Source organism: Hemiscyllium ocellatum, chromosome 21, assembly GCF_020745735.1.
Source record: "Hemiscyllium ocellatum isolate sHemOce1 chromosome 21, sHemOce1.pat.X.cur, whole genome shotgun sequence".
NCBI lineage: Eukaryota > Metazoa > Chordata > Chondrichthyes > Orectolobiformes > Hemiscylliidae > Hemiscyllium > Hemiscyllium ocellatum.
The window spans coordinates 19,060,194-19,080,684 of NC_083421.1; the positions used below are offsets into that span (position 1 = coordinate 19,060,194).

The following is a 20,491-nucleotide window of genomic DNA, read 5'->3' on the forward strand; positions in this document are numbered from 1 at the left end:
GAGTCAGAGTAAAAGGTTAACAAGGTTCATATTGAATAGTGGAGCAGGCTCAATCCAAACTGATCTGTCCTGTTCTCATTTGATGCATTCTTTATTCTAGCACTATAGGATGGGACAATAACAGAGAAATAGGACAAAGAGCCAGTAAAGGCAGAATGGGCTAAATTGCCTCCTGAATGTTGGTACTGTGAAGTCAAATGAACTTTTTGCAGCAAACCTGACTTTTTCTATCATTGTGATGTTTGTATTTTCTTCACTAATTTCTTACTATCCTGTAAATAACTCATTTGTGCAGCAAAGGCCAGATCATTGTATTTTTCTGCATTTTTGATTGTGGACCGAAATGAAAAAGAAGGACTGTTTAAAAACCCCAGGGTTATGGAAGGAATTGATACACTTTTTAAAATAAGTTGCTGAAACTCATTGTATGTGGTGTTTACACTGCTGCTTTGTTCAAGCGGTTGGGGGAGCTGTTTGTATACAACATAGCACCGTCTGGTTATAGAATGAGATTTGACCAGCAACATTGAGCTGTGACCAGTCATAGATGCCAAAGACCATCAGCCCAAGAACAATGCTCTGATTGGTTCCTGAGTGACTAAACAGTTTGTGAGTGGAAACAATATAACGTGAAGCCTGTGGATTGCTGGAAGGGCAGGTTGTGTGTCTCTCCATGCTAAATTGCCCATAGGACCCAGGGATGTGTAGGTTAGGGTGGATTAGCCATGCTAAATTGACCATAATGCCAAGGGATGTGTAGGTTAGGGTGGATTAGCCATGCTAAATTGCCCATAATGCCAAGGGATGTGTAGGTTAGGGTGGATTAGCCATGCTAAATTGACCATAATGCCAAGGGATGTGTAGGTTAGGGTGGATTAGCCATGCTAAATTGACCATAATGCCAAGGGATGTGTAGGTTAGGGTGGATTAGCCATGCTAAATTGCCCATAATGCCAAGGGATGTGTAGGTTAGGGTGGATTAGCCATGATGAATTGACCATAATGCCCAGGGATATGTTGGTTAGAGTGGATTAGCTATGTTAAATTTACCATAATGCCCAGGGATGTGTTGGTTAGGGTAGATTAGCCATGCTAAATTGCCCATAATGCCCAGGGATGTGTTGGTTAGGGTGGATTAGCCATGCTAAATTGCCCATAATGCCCAGGGATGAGTAGGTTAGGGTGGATTAGCCATGCTAAATTTCCCATAATGCCCAGGGATGTGTAGGTTAGGGTAAATTAGCCATGCTAAATTGCCCATAATACCCAGGGATACAAATGCATGAAGCCTGAAGGAAGGCCAATCATCTTCATCAATTGTTGTTGTAAGTTGTTGCTGTTAATCAGTACCTAAGAGACTTTGTGCTTTGTGTACCAATCACCCCGTGCCTCCTTTTTCCCACTTCATTCATGGGATATGGGTGCCACTAGCTAGGCCCGGCATCTATTGCCCATCCTTAATTGCCCAGAGGGCAGTTCAGAGTCACATTGCTATTGCCCTGGAGTCACATGTAGGCCAGATCAGGTAAGGACAGCTGATTTCCTTCCCTAAAACCAATTAATTAACCTGGTGGGTTTTTCCTGACAAATAAGCAGTGGTTTCGTCATAATCATCATCAGATCTTATTTCTAGATTTTTATTGAACTCAAATTCCACATCTGCCACAGCAGGATTTAAACCCAGGCGCCGAGAACATTATCTGGGTCTCTGAATTGATAAATCTAGCATTAATAACACTAGGCTATCACTTACCTATATCCCCATGAACCCTGTGGACTAGTCCTACTGAACTGTGTCTTTTAGTCATTTTAACCTCCATCCATAAAACCAATGTTTTTTTAGTCTGTCTGTGTCTGTCTCTGAGAATGAGTGAGTGAGAGAAAGTGTGTGTGTGTGTGTGTGTGTGTGTGTGTGTGTGCGCGTGAGTGTGAGAGTAAAGGTTTTAAAAGAGTTTAAGAGATTTTGTTAGTAGAACCATGCGTTGATAGTTCAGTTATTTACTTTGATTAAAATTTGTTAATTTGTAATAAACAGTAGTCATTGTTAAGTACAGGAAGCTGGTCAATGTTTTCTGTTAATGTAGTTCCAACACACACAGTCCAACTTTCTAAAAGTTGATTAAATCATTAACTTTTGTGGTGACCTCAGGATTGGTGGGACTTGAGAATCAGTGCCCTTTCCTAAGTGGATTGTAATTGTGTCAAACCGTTAGCTAGTCTGAAATAAAAAATAGCACTTCTCTCCCTGTTTTGTGACAGAGAATGTGGTAACAGTAGCTGATACTGCCCGACTGGAGGATAACGGTGTGAAGGAGGAGGTGGAGGATGATCCGTGGGCACTTCCCCAGCTCGAGAGCCAGGGACCCCGATGGAGCGGTAAACAAACTCTCTGTCCTAACTGTTTATCAAACAACTCTCACCCTCCAGCTCATTCCTTCATGTTGGTTTTGTCCTTTTACAGAATTGGATCGCGTTGGAAAGGTGAAACAAGTCTTGAAAAGGATTGCCATGATCATTCTGCTCATTACCTTTCTTTACGTCTTTGTTTGTTCTCTTGATGTCCTCAGTTCAGCATTTCAACTAGTTGGAGGTAATTGAATCTGAGAATGGCATGGAGACTCCTTTTGCCCCCCCAGGGGTGGGGGTGGGGTGGGGGGAGGGCGCATATGGGAGGGTGCGTGTGCATGGGGTGGTGTTCATCAGAATCCATAAACTGGGGTCCGGAGCACGGAGCTTGGTGCCTGGGGCCTAGAGCCCAGAGCCTGAGGCCTATGGCACTGGGTAATGGGAGGGTTCATTGTACTCAGGTTGAAGAGAGATTGGGGTCCAAACCAGGAGAAATACTACAGGTTGGTGATTTCAGTCTCTTCGCTTTGTCTACCGGAATCTTGAATGAGCGATTAGAAATATAGATACTTTGAAAATAGAAGCATGAGTTGGCCATTTGGCCCTTTTATCCTGTATCACCATTCAATATGACCATGGTTCATCATTAAGCACAGAACCCTGTTCACACTCTCTCCCATTACCCTTTGATCCCATCAGCCCTATGGACTATATGCAACTCCTTCCTGAAAATATTCGATGATTTGGCCTCAGTCATTTTCTGTGTTAGAGAACTTCACAGGCTCACTGTTCTCTGGGTAAAGAAATCTGTCTCACCTCAGTATTGAATGGCCTACCCCATATCCTTAGACTGTGAACCCTGTTTCTGGACTCCCCACTCACCAGGAACTTATTTCCTCTGTCTGGTCTTGTTTGGATTTTATAGATTTCTATTAAGATTCCCTCATTCTTCTGAACTTCAGCTAATATCATCCTAACTGATCCAGTCTCTCTTCTTATGTGAGTCCTGTCATCCCAGGATTCAGACTGGTAAATCTTTGTTGCACTCTGTCTTTAGCCAGAACATCTTTCCTTGGACTTGTTAATATTGATTTTGCCTAGCGCATGCCCTGTGTGACATAACCTGCATGTCTCTAGGTTTTCTACACCCTATGATTTGTACATCCTTGCTTCCTATGATCTGCCTGTACAGCTCATAAACTGGACTTTTCACTGGACTTCAGTCCACGTGACAGTAAATCAATCAATCAGTGCACACACACACTATTTCAGATGTGGTTATAGCATAGCCTTGGAACGACTGCAGCAAAACATTCCTGCTCCTGCACTCAAATCTGCACTAGCCTTAACAAAGCAGATCAGGACTGAGGTGAGGTAGTTTCAGCATTTGAATGACAGATATGAGACAGTTAAGGGTCTGCACCCCTCCCACCCCCACCCCTCCTCACCTCCACAGGAGTGTCTGCCCACTGTGCATATAACACACACCATTTCTACACTCACTCCCCCACTGAGAAAAGGTGGCAAGTAGTCAGGCAGGGAGATTCTGCCCATTTCCAACCACCTCTGAAATTAAGATGGCTGACCTTCCTATGCCACGGCCAAATAAGGCGTCATTTAATGACCATATAAGGGCGTCAGTGTTCCAGGGTCCCAGCACCAGGCCTGAGAGGAAGGAGCCGGCCTGTTTCACTGTGGGTTGATATGGGGGGAGATCCCTGGACCTGTTCAATTTGTGCACCAGGCAAGGGGAGAGCAGGTTGAGGGTAGGGTGATGGTCACAGCTGAGAATCAGCTCCCTGTCCCTGATTCTCCAGCTCCTCTCCCTGCCCCGTGACCCTTATTCCATCCTCCCTCCCCACTCCCAAATTGGCTATTCCTTTTTTGACTCAAAGATGGATGTTGTAATTTGAGGAGGTTGATTGGTTAGTTGATTGGACAAAATTCCCCGTGTCTGCATGGGTTTCCTCTGGGTGCTCTGGTTTCCTCCCACAATCCAAAGATGTGCAGGTTAGGTGAATTGGCCATGCTAAATTACCTATAGTGTTCAGGGATGTGTAGGTTAGATGCATTAGTCAGGGGCAAATGTAGAGTGGGAGATGGATGGGTCTTGGTGGGTTCAGAGGGTCACTGTGGATTTGTTGGGCCCAATACCCTGTTTCCATATGGTGGGGATTCTATGAAAAAAATGTGTAGTTTGACAGGAAGAATGAGAAAGCAGAGTATTACAGAATCAGAATGACTGCAGCAATCCCAGGTTCAGGGCCTGTTCTAGATTTATGTTCTAATGCCAGTCCAGAGCGTGTCATTCACTGGTTTTACTGGGTGTTGTTAACTGCTGATGTAAATTGTCACTATTTTTCTTCAGGGAAGATGGCTGGTGACATATTTGGTGATAACACAATCCTGGCCAACCCCATCGCTGGCCTGATGCTGGGAGTGTTGGTGACCATTCTGGTACAGAGTTCCAGCACATCCTCATCCATCGTGGTTAGCATGGTCTCCTCGGGCTGTAAGTATGACCGTCTGCCCTCTGATACGTACCCCCTCTCACAGTGAACACTCTGTCTGGTACTCACCCAGGTCTCCCCTGCATTGTGCCCACTTGGTATAGGGCACACCTTGACTTTGCATCTTTTTTGGACAAACATGTGATAGAAAGTCTGAGTATTAGATCCCTCCGTGTTCATTGACATGTACGGATTTGAAATAAACTCCAGAATGTTCTGACTGGTTTGACTATAGCAAGTTTAGTCTCCTCCCACAGCTTGGGTGGGGGCGTACTGTCTCCCACCATATACTCCACCCATCAGGTTAACCTACTGAGCACTAACTCAGTTCTGGCCCTCCCAGGGCTTGTGGCTGCTTTCTGTGTTGGGTTTGGTTGGGGATGTGAATGGAAGTCACTGTCAAAGCTGCCTTGAGAAGGTGGGACTGAACTGGCTGGCATTGTATCACATCTTCTCTGATCCCCCTCCTGACCCTGCCCCACCCCCCCACCCCACACCCCAAATCCCTGGGGCGCAGCGAGTGCTGCATCGCACTGCCCGAGATGAGAGGTGGAGAAAGAGGGTGTGACCATGGTGCATTCTAAACAATGCCTTTCTTCCACAGTGCTCAATGTCAAGGCTTCCATTCCCATTATCATGGGGGTCAATGTGGGAACATCAGTGACCAGCACCTTGGTATCCTTAGCTCAGTCTGGAGAACGTAATGTGTTCAGGAGGTAGGTCATACAGATCTATATTCACTTTCTAACTGTTGGCGTCTGAGTATTACATCCCTCCTTATGCACTGACATGTATGATTTGTGGTTTAATTAATTCCTCTCAAGCACTGACTCTGACGGCATACTGAGGTAGCGTAGGAACATTCCATTTGTCCGTCCCTGCTCTGGGCATCCAGGAATCGCCTCATATCCAAACTGCTCCCTCTGGATTCAATTCGTTGTTCAGTCTGCCATTGGGCAGACGGTTCAATGAGCCAGGGCCTGAACTGGTCACCAACCGACAGGAAATCAGGCACCTGAACCTGACCTGCAGATCGTGTGGTCCACATGGAGCAAGGTCCCTGCAGAGAGGGTGACGGGTGATTGAAAACGCTGGAAATTCTGATCATGTGGAGGCCTCGCTGAGGACTCTGAGGAACAGGCCCTGTCCAGGACAGAAGGTGATGGTATGTCAGGCTGTGGCCCTGAACTGGAGAGAATGGGGTTCAGTGGGAGATTGTAGGTGGTGCCCTTGGTTCTGGGGAGATGATGAGAGAGTGCTCGAGGGCAGAATGATGGCCTCCTCATGTTGTTAAAAAACATTCATCCGCATGCCTTGTGTCCCCATGCAGTTTCCGTGAATTTATCTCAATGATAGTCTTGCCCGTCAAGAGCAGGTTTGTCAGCTGTCCCTCAATGTGCCTCTGCATGTAAGGATCATTTTAAATACTTTCCCTCAGCTTCCTACCCTCTACATTCTTCCCCTCCCCCATTCTCTCTCTCTTTCCTTGTTCTGTTCCCTGCAGTCACCCACACCCCTTGTAGGACCTGTCCAAGCTTCAGGTCCATTCAATTTAGAATCCCATCAGTTTAGGCAGGAATCCACAGGGAACAGATGAATCCCTGGGGAGGGGATTGGGAAGAATATTTTCTGGGGATAGAGATTCACAAGGCCTTGGGTGTCAGGTGACTGCGGAATCGGCGATAACTTGTCTTTGCCAAGTGGGGCACAGCTTCAGTCACTCTGTGACTCAGTGATGACGGTGGTTGTCCTGAGAGATCTTGGGGGATGCTTGATGACAGATTCCCTGAAGGTGGGGGGACAGGTCATTTTCTTTGGAGCAGAGAAGACTGAGGGGGTGACCTAATAGAGGTCCAAAAGATTAAGAGGATCATAGACAGGATGGGAAGGAAGCAACGATTCCCTTTCATCAAAGGGTCAATAACAAGAGGGCATCATTTTAAGATTAGATTAGATTCCCTACAGTGTGGAAATAGGCCCTTGGGGCCCACAAGTCCACACCGACCCTCCGAAGAGTAACCCACCCAGACCCATTTCCCTCTGACTAATGCACTAACACTACGGGCAATTTAGCATGGCCAATTCACCTAACCTACACATCTTTGGACTTTGGGAGGAAACCGGAGCACCCAGAGGAAACCCACGCAGACACGGGGAGAATGTGCAAACTCCACTCAGACAGTCACCTGAGGCTGGAATCGAACCCGGCCCCTAGTGCTGTGAGATAGGAGTGCTAACAACTGAGCCACCGTGCCGCCCCTAAGGTGAAAGGTAGAAGGTTTACACAGGATATAATGGAAAATGTTTTCCCCCAGAGTGTTGTGGGGGTCTGGAATGCACTGCCTGGTAGAATGATTGAGGCAGGAAACCTCACAACCTTTAAATGTCACTTGGATGACAATGTCAAGGCTCTGGGCCAAGTGCTAAGAAGTGGGGTTAGTTCAGATTTAGAGTAGCTTTGTTGGTTCAGACTCAATGGGCTGAATGGCCTCTTCTATGCCTTGTGATTCTGTGGGCCTTAGTTTGGGTTCCCCAAGCCCAGCACAAACCAGGGATGGATCTCAGTGAGTTGTAGCAGAGTGGTATAGTTTCTGTTTGTTTCACATCAGTACAGTGAGGGGATCTGTTCCCCTTCAGATGAGGGACACTTAAACATAACCTTCACATCAAAGGTTTTTGTGCAAACTGGGATTTCATGGTGGAGGGTGGCACGGTGGCTCAGTGGTTAGCACTGCTGCCTCACAGCACCAGGGTCCTAGGTTCGATCCCAGCTTCGGACGACTGTCTGTGTGGAGTTTGCACGTTCTCCCCGTATCTGCGTGGTTTTCTTCAGGTTCTCTGGTTTCCTCCCACAATCCAAACATGTGCAGGTCAGGTGAATTGGCGAAATGGGTCTGGGTGGGTTACTGTTCGGATAGTAGGGAATTGAATCTAATCTAAAATCCAACATGAATAGAAGACTGACTGGCTGGCAGAAAACAGAGTACACTGAGATAGTTTCCCTTTCCGATTGGCAGGATGTGACAGGATGTGACAGGATGGACTCCCGCTCTGTACTGGGACCTCACAATTTACATCAATGAAAGAAGTGAAGGCATGGTAACTAAATTTGCAAGTGACACCAAGTTATGGGAAAGGTATATTGTGAAGAAAACATAAGGAAGTTGCAAATGGATATAGATAGGTTAAATGGCAAAACTCTGATAGATGGAGGATAACATGGGAAATTGTTCATTTTGACAAGGTGAATAAAGATATTACCTAAATGAAGAATGACTTCAGAATTCTACGGTGCAGAGGGATGTAGGTAATTCAGCGTATGTGTTGCGAAAGGTTAGTATGCAACTCCAGGAAGTAATTCAATGAGCTAATGGTAGGCTACTCCTAACCACAAGAGGAATTTTACATAAAACCAAGGATGCCATGTTTCTGTAACACAGGGCATTGGGGAAACCACAGTGTGTACAGAATACTGTGTGTGGTTTAGGCCTCTGTTTAAGGAGGGAGGTACATGTATCGGAGCTTTACTAGACTGATATCTGGTCAGGCAGCATCCAAGGATCAGGAGAGTCGACGTTCCGGGCATGAGTCCTTCTTCGGGCAGGGCTGAAGAAGGGCTCATGCCCGAAATGTCGACTCTCCTGGTCCTTGGATGCTGCCTGACCTGCTGCGCTTTTCTAGCAACACATTTTCAGCTCTGATCTCCATCATCTGCAGTCCTCACTTTCTCCTAGACTGATATCTGGAATGGGTGAGTTATCTTATGAAAATAGGTTGAACAGACTGTGCTTATTAGAAGAACGAGGGGTGATTTCAATCATAGAATCCCTACAGTACAGAAGCAGACCATTCGACCCATTGAGTCCATGCTCACGCTCCAAAGAGAACCCCACACAGATCCACCCCATCCCCGTAACCCTGCATTTCCCATTGCTAATCCAACTAGCCTGCACATCCCTGGCCCCTATGGGACAATTTAGCCTGGACAATCTGCCTAACCTGCATAACTTTGGACTGTGGGAGGAAACTGGAGTACCTGAAGGAAACCCAAGGAGAACATACAAACTCCACACAGATTGTGGCTGAGGTAGAATTGAATGCAGGTCTCTGGTGCTGGATGTAAGTTTGCTCGCTGAACTGGAAGGTTCGTTTTCAGATATTTTGTCACCACACTAGGTAACATCATCCGGATGAAGCACTAGTGGTATGGCCCGCTTTTTATTTATGGGTTTAGGTTTCCTTGGGTTGGTGATGTTATTTCCTGAAGTGATGAAATTTCCTGTTCTTTTTCTCAGGAGGTGGTCGATGGGGTTCAAGTCAATGTGTCTGTTGATAGAGTTCCAGTTGGAATGCCACGCTTCTAGGAATTCTCTTGTGTGTCTCTGTTTGGCTTGTCCTAGGATGAATGTGTTGTCCCAGTCGAAGTGGTGTCCTTCCTCATCCGTATGTAAAGATACTAGGGAGAGTGGATCATATCTTTTTGTGGCTAATTGGTGTTCATGTATCCTGGTGGCTAGCTTTCTGCCTGTTTGTCCAGTGTAGTGTTTGTTACAGTTCTTGCAAGGTATTTTATAAATGACATTAGTTTTGCTTGTTGTCTGTATAGGGTCTTTCAAGTTTATTAGCTGCTGTTTTAGTGTGTTGGCAGGGTTGTGGGTTACCATGATGCCAAGGGGTCTGAGTAGTCTGGCAGTAATTTCCGAGGTGTCTTTGATGTAGGGTTTCTGGACATGTTTTGTCTGCTTGTTTGGGTTTGTTGCTGAGAAATCAGCAGACTGTGTTCATTGGGTAGCCGTTCTTTTGAATACATTGTATAGGTGATTTTCCTCTGTTCTTTGTGCTGGTGCTGTTAGGCAGCAGTGTTAACCAGTTAGCCACCACGCCGCCTATAATTAAATGGAAGTGTATCAGATCCTGAATAGTCTTGACAAGGTGGATGTGGAAAGAATGTTTCCTCTTGTGGGTAACACCAAAACTAGGGGACACTTAAAATTAGGGGTCGCCCTTTTGAGACAGAGGCAAGGAGACAGTTTCTGTCTCAGCCTCTTGTGAGACTTTGGAACTCTCCGCCTCACACGAAAGCAGAGGTGAGACATGAATATTTGTGACAGGGGTGAATAGAATCTTGTTTGCGGTAGATAGGGTGTAGAATCTGAACCTAACAGATCGCCCTTGCTCTTGGTGAACGGTGGAAAAGGCACAGGGTGTCTTTGGAGAAGGAGCATGCGGTCTCCACCCTGGAGTTGTTCAGGGAGCGGTGGGCGCCGCAGGGAGTGGAGTGTATTTTTTCCCCCTTCAATTCTATTTAATGACTTGCTCCTGTTCTAAGTCAGGATATTGTTATCTTTGTATGTGAGCTTCATTTACCACATCAGACAGTGAATGAAGGAGCCGTGAGTGTCTGTGTGAAGTCTCTGTCCAGCTCCCTCTTTCCACAGGCACATAACCCCAACCTCATTAACAGACCATCCTCGGGGTGAGTCTCCTCATACTGTCACCCCAATTCAAGAAAATATTTGCCAGTATTTATTAGACACTCGGAGTGACTAAGACAACATCAGAGACAGTCAAGAATGTTAGGATGTGGAATAATCCATTGGGCGATTAGATTCCCGACAGTGTGGAACCAAGCTCTTCGGCCCAAAGAGTAACCCACCCAGACCCATTTCCTTCTGATAAATGCATCTAACACTCTGGGCAATTTAGCATGGCCAATTCATCTGATCTGCACATCTTTTGGATTGTGGGAGGAAACCGGAGCACTCAGAAGAAACCCCGCAGACACGGGGAGAACATGCAAACTCCACACAGACAGTAGCCTGAGGCTGGAATCAAACCTGGGTCCCTGGCACTGCGAGGCAGCAGTGCTAACCACTGAGCCACCGTGATGCCCTAAGTGGCAGCCCTCACACCCAAAAAGACTTGAACGAGTCAGTTGGATTTTTACAATAACTCAACAGTCACTTTCACTGATACCATCCTTAAGTTCCTTTCTGTTGGGATTGTGCTACAGGCCCCCCGGCAGAGAATGTGAGATAGAGGTACAAATATGTAGAGAGATCATAGAAATGATCTCCCAGGATCCTATGGGAAGCTAGGGAGGAGATAGCAGAGCCATTGGCCTGGATTTTTATGTCGTCGTTGTCAACAGGAATAGTACCAGAGGACTGGAGGATAGCGAATGTGGTCCCGTTGTTCAAGAAAGGGAGTAGGGATAGCCCTAGCAACTATAGGCCAGTGAGTCTGACTTCAGTGGTGGGCAAAGTCTTAGAGAGAATGGTAAGGGATAAGATTTATGAACATCTGGGTAGGAATAACGTGATCAGGGATAGCCAGCATGGTTTTGTGAAGGGCAGGTCGTGCCTCACAAACCTTATTGAGTTCTTTGAGAAGGTGACCAAGGAAGTGGATGAGGGTAAAGCAGTAGATGTTGTGTATATGGATTTTAGTAAGGCGTTCGATAAGGTTCCCCATGGTAGGCTAATGCTAAAACTTCGGAGGTATGGCATTGAGGATACATTAGAGGTTTGGATTAGGAATTGGCTGGCTGGAAGGAGACAGAGGGTAGTAGTTGATGGATTATGTTCATCTTGGAGCGCAGTTACTAGCGGTGTACCACAAGGATCTGTTTTGGGACCATTGCTTTTTGTTATCTTTATAAATGATCTAGAGGAAGGACTTGAAAGCTGGGTAAGCAAGTTTGCGGATGACACAAAAGTCGGTGGAGTTGTGGATAGTGAGGAAGGAAGTGGTAGGTTACAGCGGGATATAGATAAGTTGCAGAGCTGGGCGGAAATGTGGCAAATGGAATTCAATGTAGCTAAGTGCGAAGTCGTTCACTTTGGTAGGAATAACAAGATGATGGATTACTGGGCTAATGGTAGGCTACTTGGTAGTGTGGATGAGCAGAGGGATCTTGGTGTCCATGTACACAGATCTCTGAAAGTTGCCACCCAGGTAAATAGTGCTGTGAGGAAGGCATATGGTGTACTGGGCTTTATTGGCAGAGGAATTGAGTTCCGGAGTCCTGAGGTCATGTTGCAGTTGTATAAGACTCTGGTGCGGCCTCATCTGGAGTATTGTGTGCAGTTTTGGTCGCCATACTATAGGAAGGATGTGGAAGCTATGGAACGAGTGCAGAGGAGGTTTACCAGGATGTTGCCTGGAATGGTAGGAAAATCTTATGAGGAAAGGCTGAGGCACTTGGGGCTGTTCTCATTGGAGAAGAGAAGGTTTAGGGGAGATCTGATAGAAGTATATAAGATGATTAGGGGTTTAGATAGGGTAGATACTAAGAACCTTTTACCGCTAATGGAGTCAGGTGTTACTAGGGGACATAGCTTTAAATTAAGGGGTGGTAGGTATAGGACCGATGTTAGGGGTAGATTCTTCACACAGCGGGTTGTGAGTTCATGGAATGCCCTGCCCGTATCAGTGGTGAACTCTCCTTCTTTATGGTCATTTAAGCGGGCATTGGATAGGCATTTGGAAGTTATTGGGCTAGTATAGGTTAGGTAGGATTCGGTCGGCGCAACATCGAGGGCCGAAGGGCCTGTACTGCGCTGTATCCTTCTATGTTCTATGTTCTATGTAAAGATGTAGGAGCAATAGGATGGTGGTGATAGGGGTTTTTAATTTTCCCAACGTTGACTGAGATTCACTTAGTGTCAGAGATCTGGATGGAACAGAACCTGTAAAGAGCATCCTGGAGGGTTTTATAGAGCAGTATGTAAATAGTCTAACTTGGGAAAGGCCTACACTGGACCTGGTATTAGGAAATGAGCCAGGCCAGGTGGTTGGTGTTCTTGTAGGGGATTACTTTGGGAACGGTGATCACAATTCCATAAGTTTTAGAATACTCATGGACAAAGACAAGAATGGTCCTAAAGGAAGAGTGCTAAATTGGGGGAAGGCCAATTAGACCAAAATTCGGCAGGACTTGGGGAATGTAGAAGGAGCAGCTGTTTGAAGGGAGATCCATATTCAACATGTGGGAGGCTTTTAAAGAGAGGTTGATTAGAGTTCTGGAGGAGATATGTTCCTGTGAAAATGAGGGAGAGAAATGGCAAGATTAGGGAACTATGGATGAGAGGTGAAATTACGAGACTAAGACTATCACGGAAGTAGGACCAATCTGAAATGGGAATTAAGAGGGCTAAAAGAGGTAATGAGATATCCTTAGTGAGCAGGGTTAAGGAAAATCCCAAAGGATTGTGTATAAGGAAAAAAGGATATCAAGGGAAAGGGTTGGCCCACTCAATAACAGAGGAGGAAAGTTATGTGTGGAGTCAGAGAAAATGGGTGAGACTCTTAATGAGTACTTTCCATTTGTATTCACCGAGGAGAGGGGCATGGCAGATGTTAAGGTTACGGATAGATCTTTGATTACTCTAGGTCACTCTGGGCGGCATGGTGGCTCAGTGGTTAGCACTGCTGCCTCACAGCGCCAGGGACCCGGGTTTGATTCCAGCCTCAGGCAACTGTCTGCGTGGAGTTTGCATGTTCTCCCCGTGTCTGCGTGGGTTTTCTCTGGGTGCTTCAGCTTCTTCCCACAGTCCAAAGACGTGCAGGTCAGGTGAATTGCCATGCTAAATTGCCCGTAGTGTTCAGGGATGTGGAGGTTTAGTCCATTAGTCAGGGGTAAATGTATAATAATAGGGTGGGGGAGTGGGTGTGGGAGGGATGCTCTTTGGAGGGTCGGTGTGGACTTGTGCCGAAGGGCCTTTTCCACACTGTAGGGATTCTATTCTATGACTCTAAGTTGGCATAAGGAGGGAGGAAGTGTTGGGTACTCTAAAAGGCGTTAAGGTGGACAAGTCCCCAGGTCCGGATGGGATCTATCCCACGTTACTGAGGGAAATGAGAGAGGAAATGCTGGGGCTTTATCAGATATCTTTGCAGCATCCTTGAACATGGGTGAGATCCCAGAAGACTGGAGAATTGTTAATGTTGTCCCCTTGTTTAAGAAGGGTAACAAGGATGATCCAGGTAATTATAGATGGGTGAGCCTGACATCAGTGGTAGGGAAGCTGCTGGAGAAGATATTGAGGGATAGGATATATACCCATTTGGAAGAAAATGGGCTTATCAGTGAGAGGCAGCATGGTTTTTTGCAGGGATGGTCATGTCTTACAAACCTTATAGAATTCTTTGAAGAGGTGACAAAGTTGACTTATGAGGGAAGGGATGTAGATACATGGACTTTAATAAGGCGTTTGATAAGGTTCCCCACGGTAGGCTGATGGAGAAAGTGAAGTCGCATGGGGTCCAGGGTGTACTAACTCGATGGACAACAGGAGACAGAGAGTAGTAGTGGAAGGGAATTTCTCAAAATGGAGACCTGTGACCAGTGGTGTTCCACAGGGATCTGTGCTCGGACCACTGTTGTTTATGATATACAGAAATGATCTGGAGGAAGGTGTAGGTTGGAGGTGACACTAAGATTGTGGAGCAGCAGATAGTGAAAGGGGACTGTCAGGGAATACAGCAGAATATAGACAGATTGGAGAGTTGGGCAGAGAAATGGCAGATGGAGTTCAAACCGGACAAATGCGAGGTGATGCATTTTGGAAGACTCAATTCAAGAGCAAACTATACAGTAAATGGAAAAGTCCTGGGGAAAGTTGATGTACAGAAAGATTTGGGTGTTCGGGTCCATTGTTTCCTGAAGGTGGCAATGCAGGTCAGTAGAGTGAATAGCAAGAAGCTTTTACCCAGAGTGGGGGACTCAATTCCTAGAGGTCATGAGTTCAAAGCGAGAGGGGAAAAGTTTAAGGGAGATATATGTGGAAGGTTCTTCATGCAGAGGGTGATGGGTGCCTGCAGAGATGGTAGGGGCAGTAGGGGCGGGAATGATAGCATCATTTAAGATGTATCACAACAGATCCATGAATGGGCAGGGAGCAGAGGGATACTGATCCTTGGAAAATAGGTGATGGGTTTAGACAGAGGATCTGGATCAGCACAGGCTTGGAGGGCTGAAAGGCCTGCTCCGGTGCTGGAATTTTCTTTGTTTTTTTCTAATTCAGAAAACAACTACAAATTCATAGGCTGTTTGGGATTTAAACTCAAAGTCTCTGGTTTGTGCAAATAGAAGCTGCAAGTCTCTGCAGGAGAGTGTTCGGAGCATCCTGCTTGTTCTCATGCTAACTCTTTGGCCGTTATTGCCGCGTTCAATCTTAATTCGTCTCTCTCTCTTCTTGTAACAGACAGTCAACGATCTGGAAAAGAAAACTCAGAAGATTAAAATTCCTGCTATGACACGTTCCTGTTCTCTCCCCAGAGCCTTTGCGGGTTCAGCAGTACATGGGATATTTAACTGGATGACAGTTGCTGTCTTACTTCCGGTTGAGATTGGCACTGGCTTTCTGTACCATGTCAGCAAGGCCTCTATCGAAGGCTTCAACATTCAGTCCGGAGAGACTGCACCAGACATCCTGAAAGTCATCACAGAGCCCTTCACTCAGCTAATCATCAAGGTACGTGTGCTGTCTCCCCACACACACTCAGAAACTGAGGTACCTACATTCAGAGGGATCAAAACTCTGAGGGAGACTCATTCTGAGGCGCACCTGCAGGATTTGTTTAATATTTCAGCCATTCCTTCATTCTCTGGGATTATTTCCTTGGTCTGGATCCATCCTCTCCCACTCCAAGTTCCTCTCCTATCTTTTACACACGGTACTTGAATAGATCCCTACACGCACGTGGCCAGCACCAATTTGTTCATCTTTGTTGTTGGCCACACAAGCTGCAAGGTCCTCAAACCCGGTGGAACATTGCTCAGGTGTGATGACAACCATTTCACTCTCCTGGGTCTCGGAACCTCCTTCACTCACAGTCACACCCTCCCTGTCTGTAACAACAGACCAAATCTGAAGTCCTGAACCTAAGCAATGTGACCACTTCCTGGATCAAAGTTCCTGCTAATGTTGCCCATTGCAGTGTTGCTCGAACTCTAGTTAACCAACTCAGAGCCAAGGTTACTCAGGTCACAAACACTGACCATCAGTGTGGCTATTTCAGGTAACACTGATCTCCACAAGCCCTGTGCTGCTACACACCTGTGGTACTGCCATCCTGATTGTATTTTAGCAACAAATTAGGCTCCAAGTTTAGATATATCACTCATCCTCTTATATGTAGTTAGGCTAAGTCATTTAACAAGTTAAGCCAAACATTTAATGCAGTGCTTATTTCTCTAGTAGCATTGGACGGATTAACTCTTAAAACATTCTAGCCAATCATTGACCTGTTGACATAGGGCTTCACGGTGGCTCAGTGGTTAACACTGCAGCCTCATAGAGCCAGGGACCAAGTTCAATTCCAGCCTTAGGCAACTGACTGTGTGGAGTTTGCACATTCTCCCCGTGTCTGCATAGTTTTCCTCTGGGTGCTCCGGTTTCCTCCCACAATCCAAAAGATGTGCGGGTCAGGTGAATTGGCCATGCTAAATTGCCCATAGTGTTAGGTGCATCAGTCAAGGGGAAATGGGTCTGGATGGGTTACTCTTCCGTGGGCCGGTGTGGACTGGCTGGGCCGAAGGGTCTGTTTCCACACTATAGGAAATCTAATCTGGTTAATATCTTTGTACAACCATTACCTGTTAGAGGCTGAACAAGGGCCATAAGAAGTAGTTTCTTGGGTGTGCTCCTGGGCCTAACCAAACTGGTCATAAACAGGTCCAAGCAGTGGGCCATGGAGGGGGTTGTGAGAGCCAACTGCCTGCACCTCTTCCGGGGTTATGTCAGAGCCTGGGTGTCTTTGGAGAAGGAGCACGCGGTCTCCACCAACACCCTGGAGTTGTTCAGAGAGAGGTGGGCGCCACAGGGAGTGGAGTGTATTATTTCCCCCTCCAACTCTATTTTGATTTAATCGCTATCCTCCCCTTCACTGTTTGATCACACAGCATTGCCCTCTGAGAAGGGCACTGCTTGTCACTGACCACTCGGGTGTTTCCTTTCTTCCTGGTGGTGGAAACTGGATAAAGATTTGCACACTCGTTGTTTTTCACTGTGTCTGACACCTGCACGCACACAACATGGGGGCTGGGGAAAAATAAGCACTACTGCTGTCATGGGGTTAGTGTGGGGGGAGAATTGGAAAAAAAGAAAAAATAAGTAGATTCTTAGGATCGGCTTGCGATGCAGTGGTTCTGTCCCTATCTCTGGACCAGAAGGCCGCGGTTTCAAGATCCACCAGAGGGAGACATAATAATGCCTCTGAATAGGTTTATCGGCAAAATAGGTTAAATGAAGATAAAGCTGTTTCCTGGACTCTCTTGTGGCAGTGTCTCTACCTCTGGATTGGGAGGCCCAGCTTCTAGTCTCACTTGCTCCAGAGCTACGTAATAATATCTCTGAAAGAGTTGAATAGAAAAATATATTAAATAAACAATTTTTTTTGACAAAGTTCCTCTTTCTGCCCTCTGATACAAATTCTCACCGGCACCAAATCAGCCCTCGCTCCTTGTCACACACATTCCTGCTTTCGGTTCCCCCACTGTGTGGCCACAAACTCAGATTTTATTGAGTGCTAATGATTCACACCCAAGTTTCAACTCCTAATCCAGCTTCTAATTACACTATTTAATACCTATAACCTAAACACTTTTAATGCCTTGACAGAATTGCGAATGCAAAGCAATTTCTGTCAAACCTGACTTTTTAACTAGCTGGTGGCTTTAAAATTCTGAGCCAGAGTCTAATTGCTAATCAAAACTGTAGCTTGAGAAGAAAAAAAATTACCAAAATTTACTGCTTGCACCATATTCCTAAGGAAACATTCATTCCTCATTACAGTCAGTCCTCATTGTCTCTACCTTGTGTTCCCTCTTTCCTACCATCAAGACAATGTTGTCTCCAGCTGTCAAGCTCTCCCAAGTGATCTAACCTTCCTAACCAGGCTACTATTCCCTCACGGTTCCGGGTTCACTTGGCCAGCTGTTATGATTTCTCTTTTTTCTCATCTATCAACTGGGCGTTTGGAGACAGGATGAGCTGTCATTGCTAATACAATGTTATTTACTCTGCAGTTGGATCAGTCAGTGATTGCAGCCATTGCAACTGGAGAAACAGGGGCCAGGAATAAGAGCCTCATCCAGAAGTGGTGCAAATTTAATTACCTAACAGTGAGTCAGAATTTTCGACAACCCTACATTTTTTTACATATCAGTATTCATATGAGTGCCAGCATATAAGCCTGCACATTCAACACTGCTGCACTCCTAGTGCTGCTGCTGTAATAATGCAATATTCTCAGTACTGCGGTACACCCTCATACTGACTGTCTGACAGTGCAGCACTCCCTTAGCACTCACCTTCCAATACTTCAGCACTCCCTCAGCACTGACGCTCCGACAGCGCATTGCTCCCTCAGCTCTGACTCTCTGACAGCGCATTGCTTCCTCAGCACTGACCCTCCGACAGTACATTTCTCCCTCAGCACTGATCCTCTGACAGTGCTGCACTCCTTCAGCACCTACCCTCCAACAGCGCGACTCTCTCTCACCACTGACGTCTGACAGTGCAGCACTCCCTCTGTACTGGCCCTTCAACACTGCACCTCTACTCCTGTCAAATCAGTACTGAAGTTCCATCAACACAGTGCTCCTTCAGTACCAGCCCCCAACATTGCACTAATCCTCAGTACTGACCTTCCAACACTGCAGCACTCACTCTGTAATGCCTCTTTCAATTGCAACAATTGGGAAACAGTTTAGAGAACATTTTGGATCAGTGAGATTGCCTTTGATGCAATAAGTTCCAGTCCTTCTGACAGTGCCGCACTCTGTCATGTCTAGCCAGCAAGGAGTTTACACCAGTGTACATCTAGGAACCCAAGAAGTTTTGATTCAATAGCCAGAACCCTAACAATTACACAATACTGGCAAATACCAATGACATGTCACAGTGGTGCAAGGCTCACGTTTTTCTGTCTGTCAATAGGTTTTGAAAAATGAATCAGTGACAAATCAGACTGAGTGCGAGGTTTTACACTGCTTTCATACAGGGAATGGAACCATCGCACTGAAAAACAGCACAGAGACCCAGAACCTGCAGCTGTGTAAGTGACAGACAAACCCCACTGGAGCATTTGCAGGAAATGTGGCAAATTTTCAGATTCAATGTTGATTTTCATGATGTAAATTCAATCATTCTTCTTAACCCAATGTTTTCTAAGAGCATAATAATGGAATCAAACAGGGAAAGAATCTCAAAAGCATTACAGAGCAGGACCCTATAAGATTAACAATTTGGAAAACACCAGGTTAGCTGTGACTACGTAGCCATTTGTAGGCTATGTAGACTAACTTCTGGATCAGTGGAGCTGGAAGAGCACAGCAATTCAGGCAGCATCCAAAGTGCTTTGGAAATCGACGTTTCGGGCAAAAGCCCTTCCTCAGAAATAAAGGCAGTGAGCCTGAATCCAGAAACTGGTTTCTAGCATCTGCAGTCATTGTTTTTTACCTCTATGTAGACTACCTGCTGATCATGGAACCCCATCTAAAGTAGAATGCTATGTTTGGGTTTTTAAAATCCTGGCTGTGAGGACTGTTCTGCCTCAAACAAAGAAACAAAGGAACATGTTGTTTAAACTGATCAGTGGTCACAGTAGTTTATGACACACAGGCACTGGAACTCATTGAGTGATCACCAAATAGATACAACAGCGAGAGACATTTGTACCTAATTTATCACCAAATGCCTAACCCTCTTTTGCAAACTCTTTGTATTTTCTGACAGGTCACCATTTGTTTGTGAACACAACCCTATCAGATACTGCAGTTGGGTTCATCCTGCTTATAGCATCATTGTTTGTTCTGTGTATCTGCCTGGTCCTCATTGTAAAGCTGCTGAATTCAGCTCTGAAAGGAAGGATGGCCCAAGTGATGAAAAAAGTGTTCAATACAGGTATGTCCAATAACTGTGCAACCCATCCCTTAGAACATACTTAAAAAATTACAGTCATATAATAGAGCCAGTATAATACACAGAATGTCATGGTAGTGCAGTGACGAGTACTACTCAGTGTCAGTATAATATACAGTGTCAATATAATAGTTACAGTGTCAATATGATATTGTCAGTGTCATGGTTATAGTGTGACTGTAATGGTTACAGTGTCAGTGTATAAGCTATGATATCAATGTCATAGTTACAGCATCAGTATAATGGTTACAGTGTCAATGTAATGGCTATAGTGTATCTATAATGGTTACAGTGTCAGTGTAATAGTTACAGTGTCAGTATAATGGTTACAGTGTCAGTGTATTAGCTTCAGTGTCAGTATAATAATTACTGTGTTAATGTATTAATTCTAGTGTCAGTATAATACTCATTTGTCCATACAGTACTCACATTCTGCATCATACTTAGTATCAGTATATTACTCCCAGCATCTGTAGAATTTAATGTCAGTATAATACTTATATATCTATGTAATATTCACATTCTGCATGATAGTTACAATATCAGTATAATTGGAGGCCGGATAAATACTCAGTCTCCATATAATACTCACAATGCAAAAGTAAGGTTGAAACTGTCAGTTTAATACTCGCAGAGTCTTCACAATAATTATTATACTAATATTATGGGTGTTATAGTGATATTGTGAGTATTTTTGCTGGTTTT

General features: G+C 45.4%; 1 protein-coding gene across 1 annotated transcript in view; it reads left to right on the plus strand.

Moving 5' to 3' along the window:
• The window catches only part of LOC132825630 (sodium-dependent phosphate transport protein 2B-like), a 49,382-nt gene that overhangs the window by 1,930 nt on the left and 26,961 nt on the right, over positions 1 to 20,491 (plus strand). Inside the window, exons 2-9 of the mRNA XM_060840996.1 lie at positions 2,260 to 2,376; positions 2,462 to 2,590; positions 4,715 to 4,858; positions 5,461 to 5,572; positions 15,139 to 15,334; positions 17,890 to 17,985; positions 18,803 to 18,920; positions 19,601 to 19,768. Of these exons, the coding sequence (XP_060696979.1) occupies positions 2,260 to 2,376; positions 2,462 to 2,590; positions 4,715 to 4,858; positions 5,461 to 5,572; positions 15,139 to 15,334; positions 17,890 to 17,985; positions 18,803 to 18,920; positions 19,601 to 19,768 (1,080 nt within the window). The remainder of the gene's footprint in view (positions 1 to 2,259; positions 2,377 to 2,461; positions 2,591 to 4,714; positions 4,859 to 5,460; positions 5,573 to 15,138; positions 15,335 to 17,889; positions 17,986 to 18,802; positions 18,921 to 19,600; positions 19,769 to 20,491) is intronic.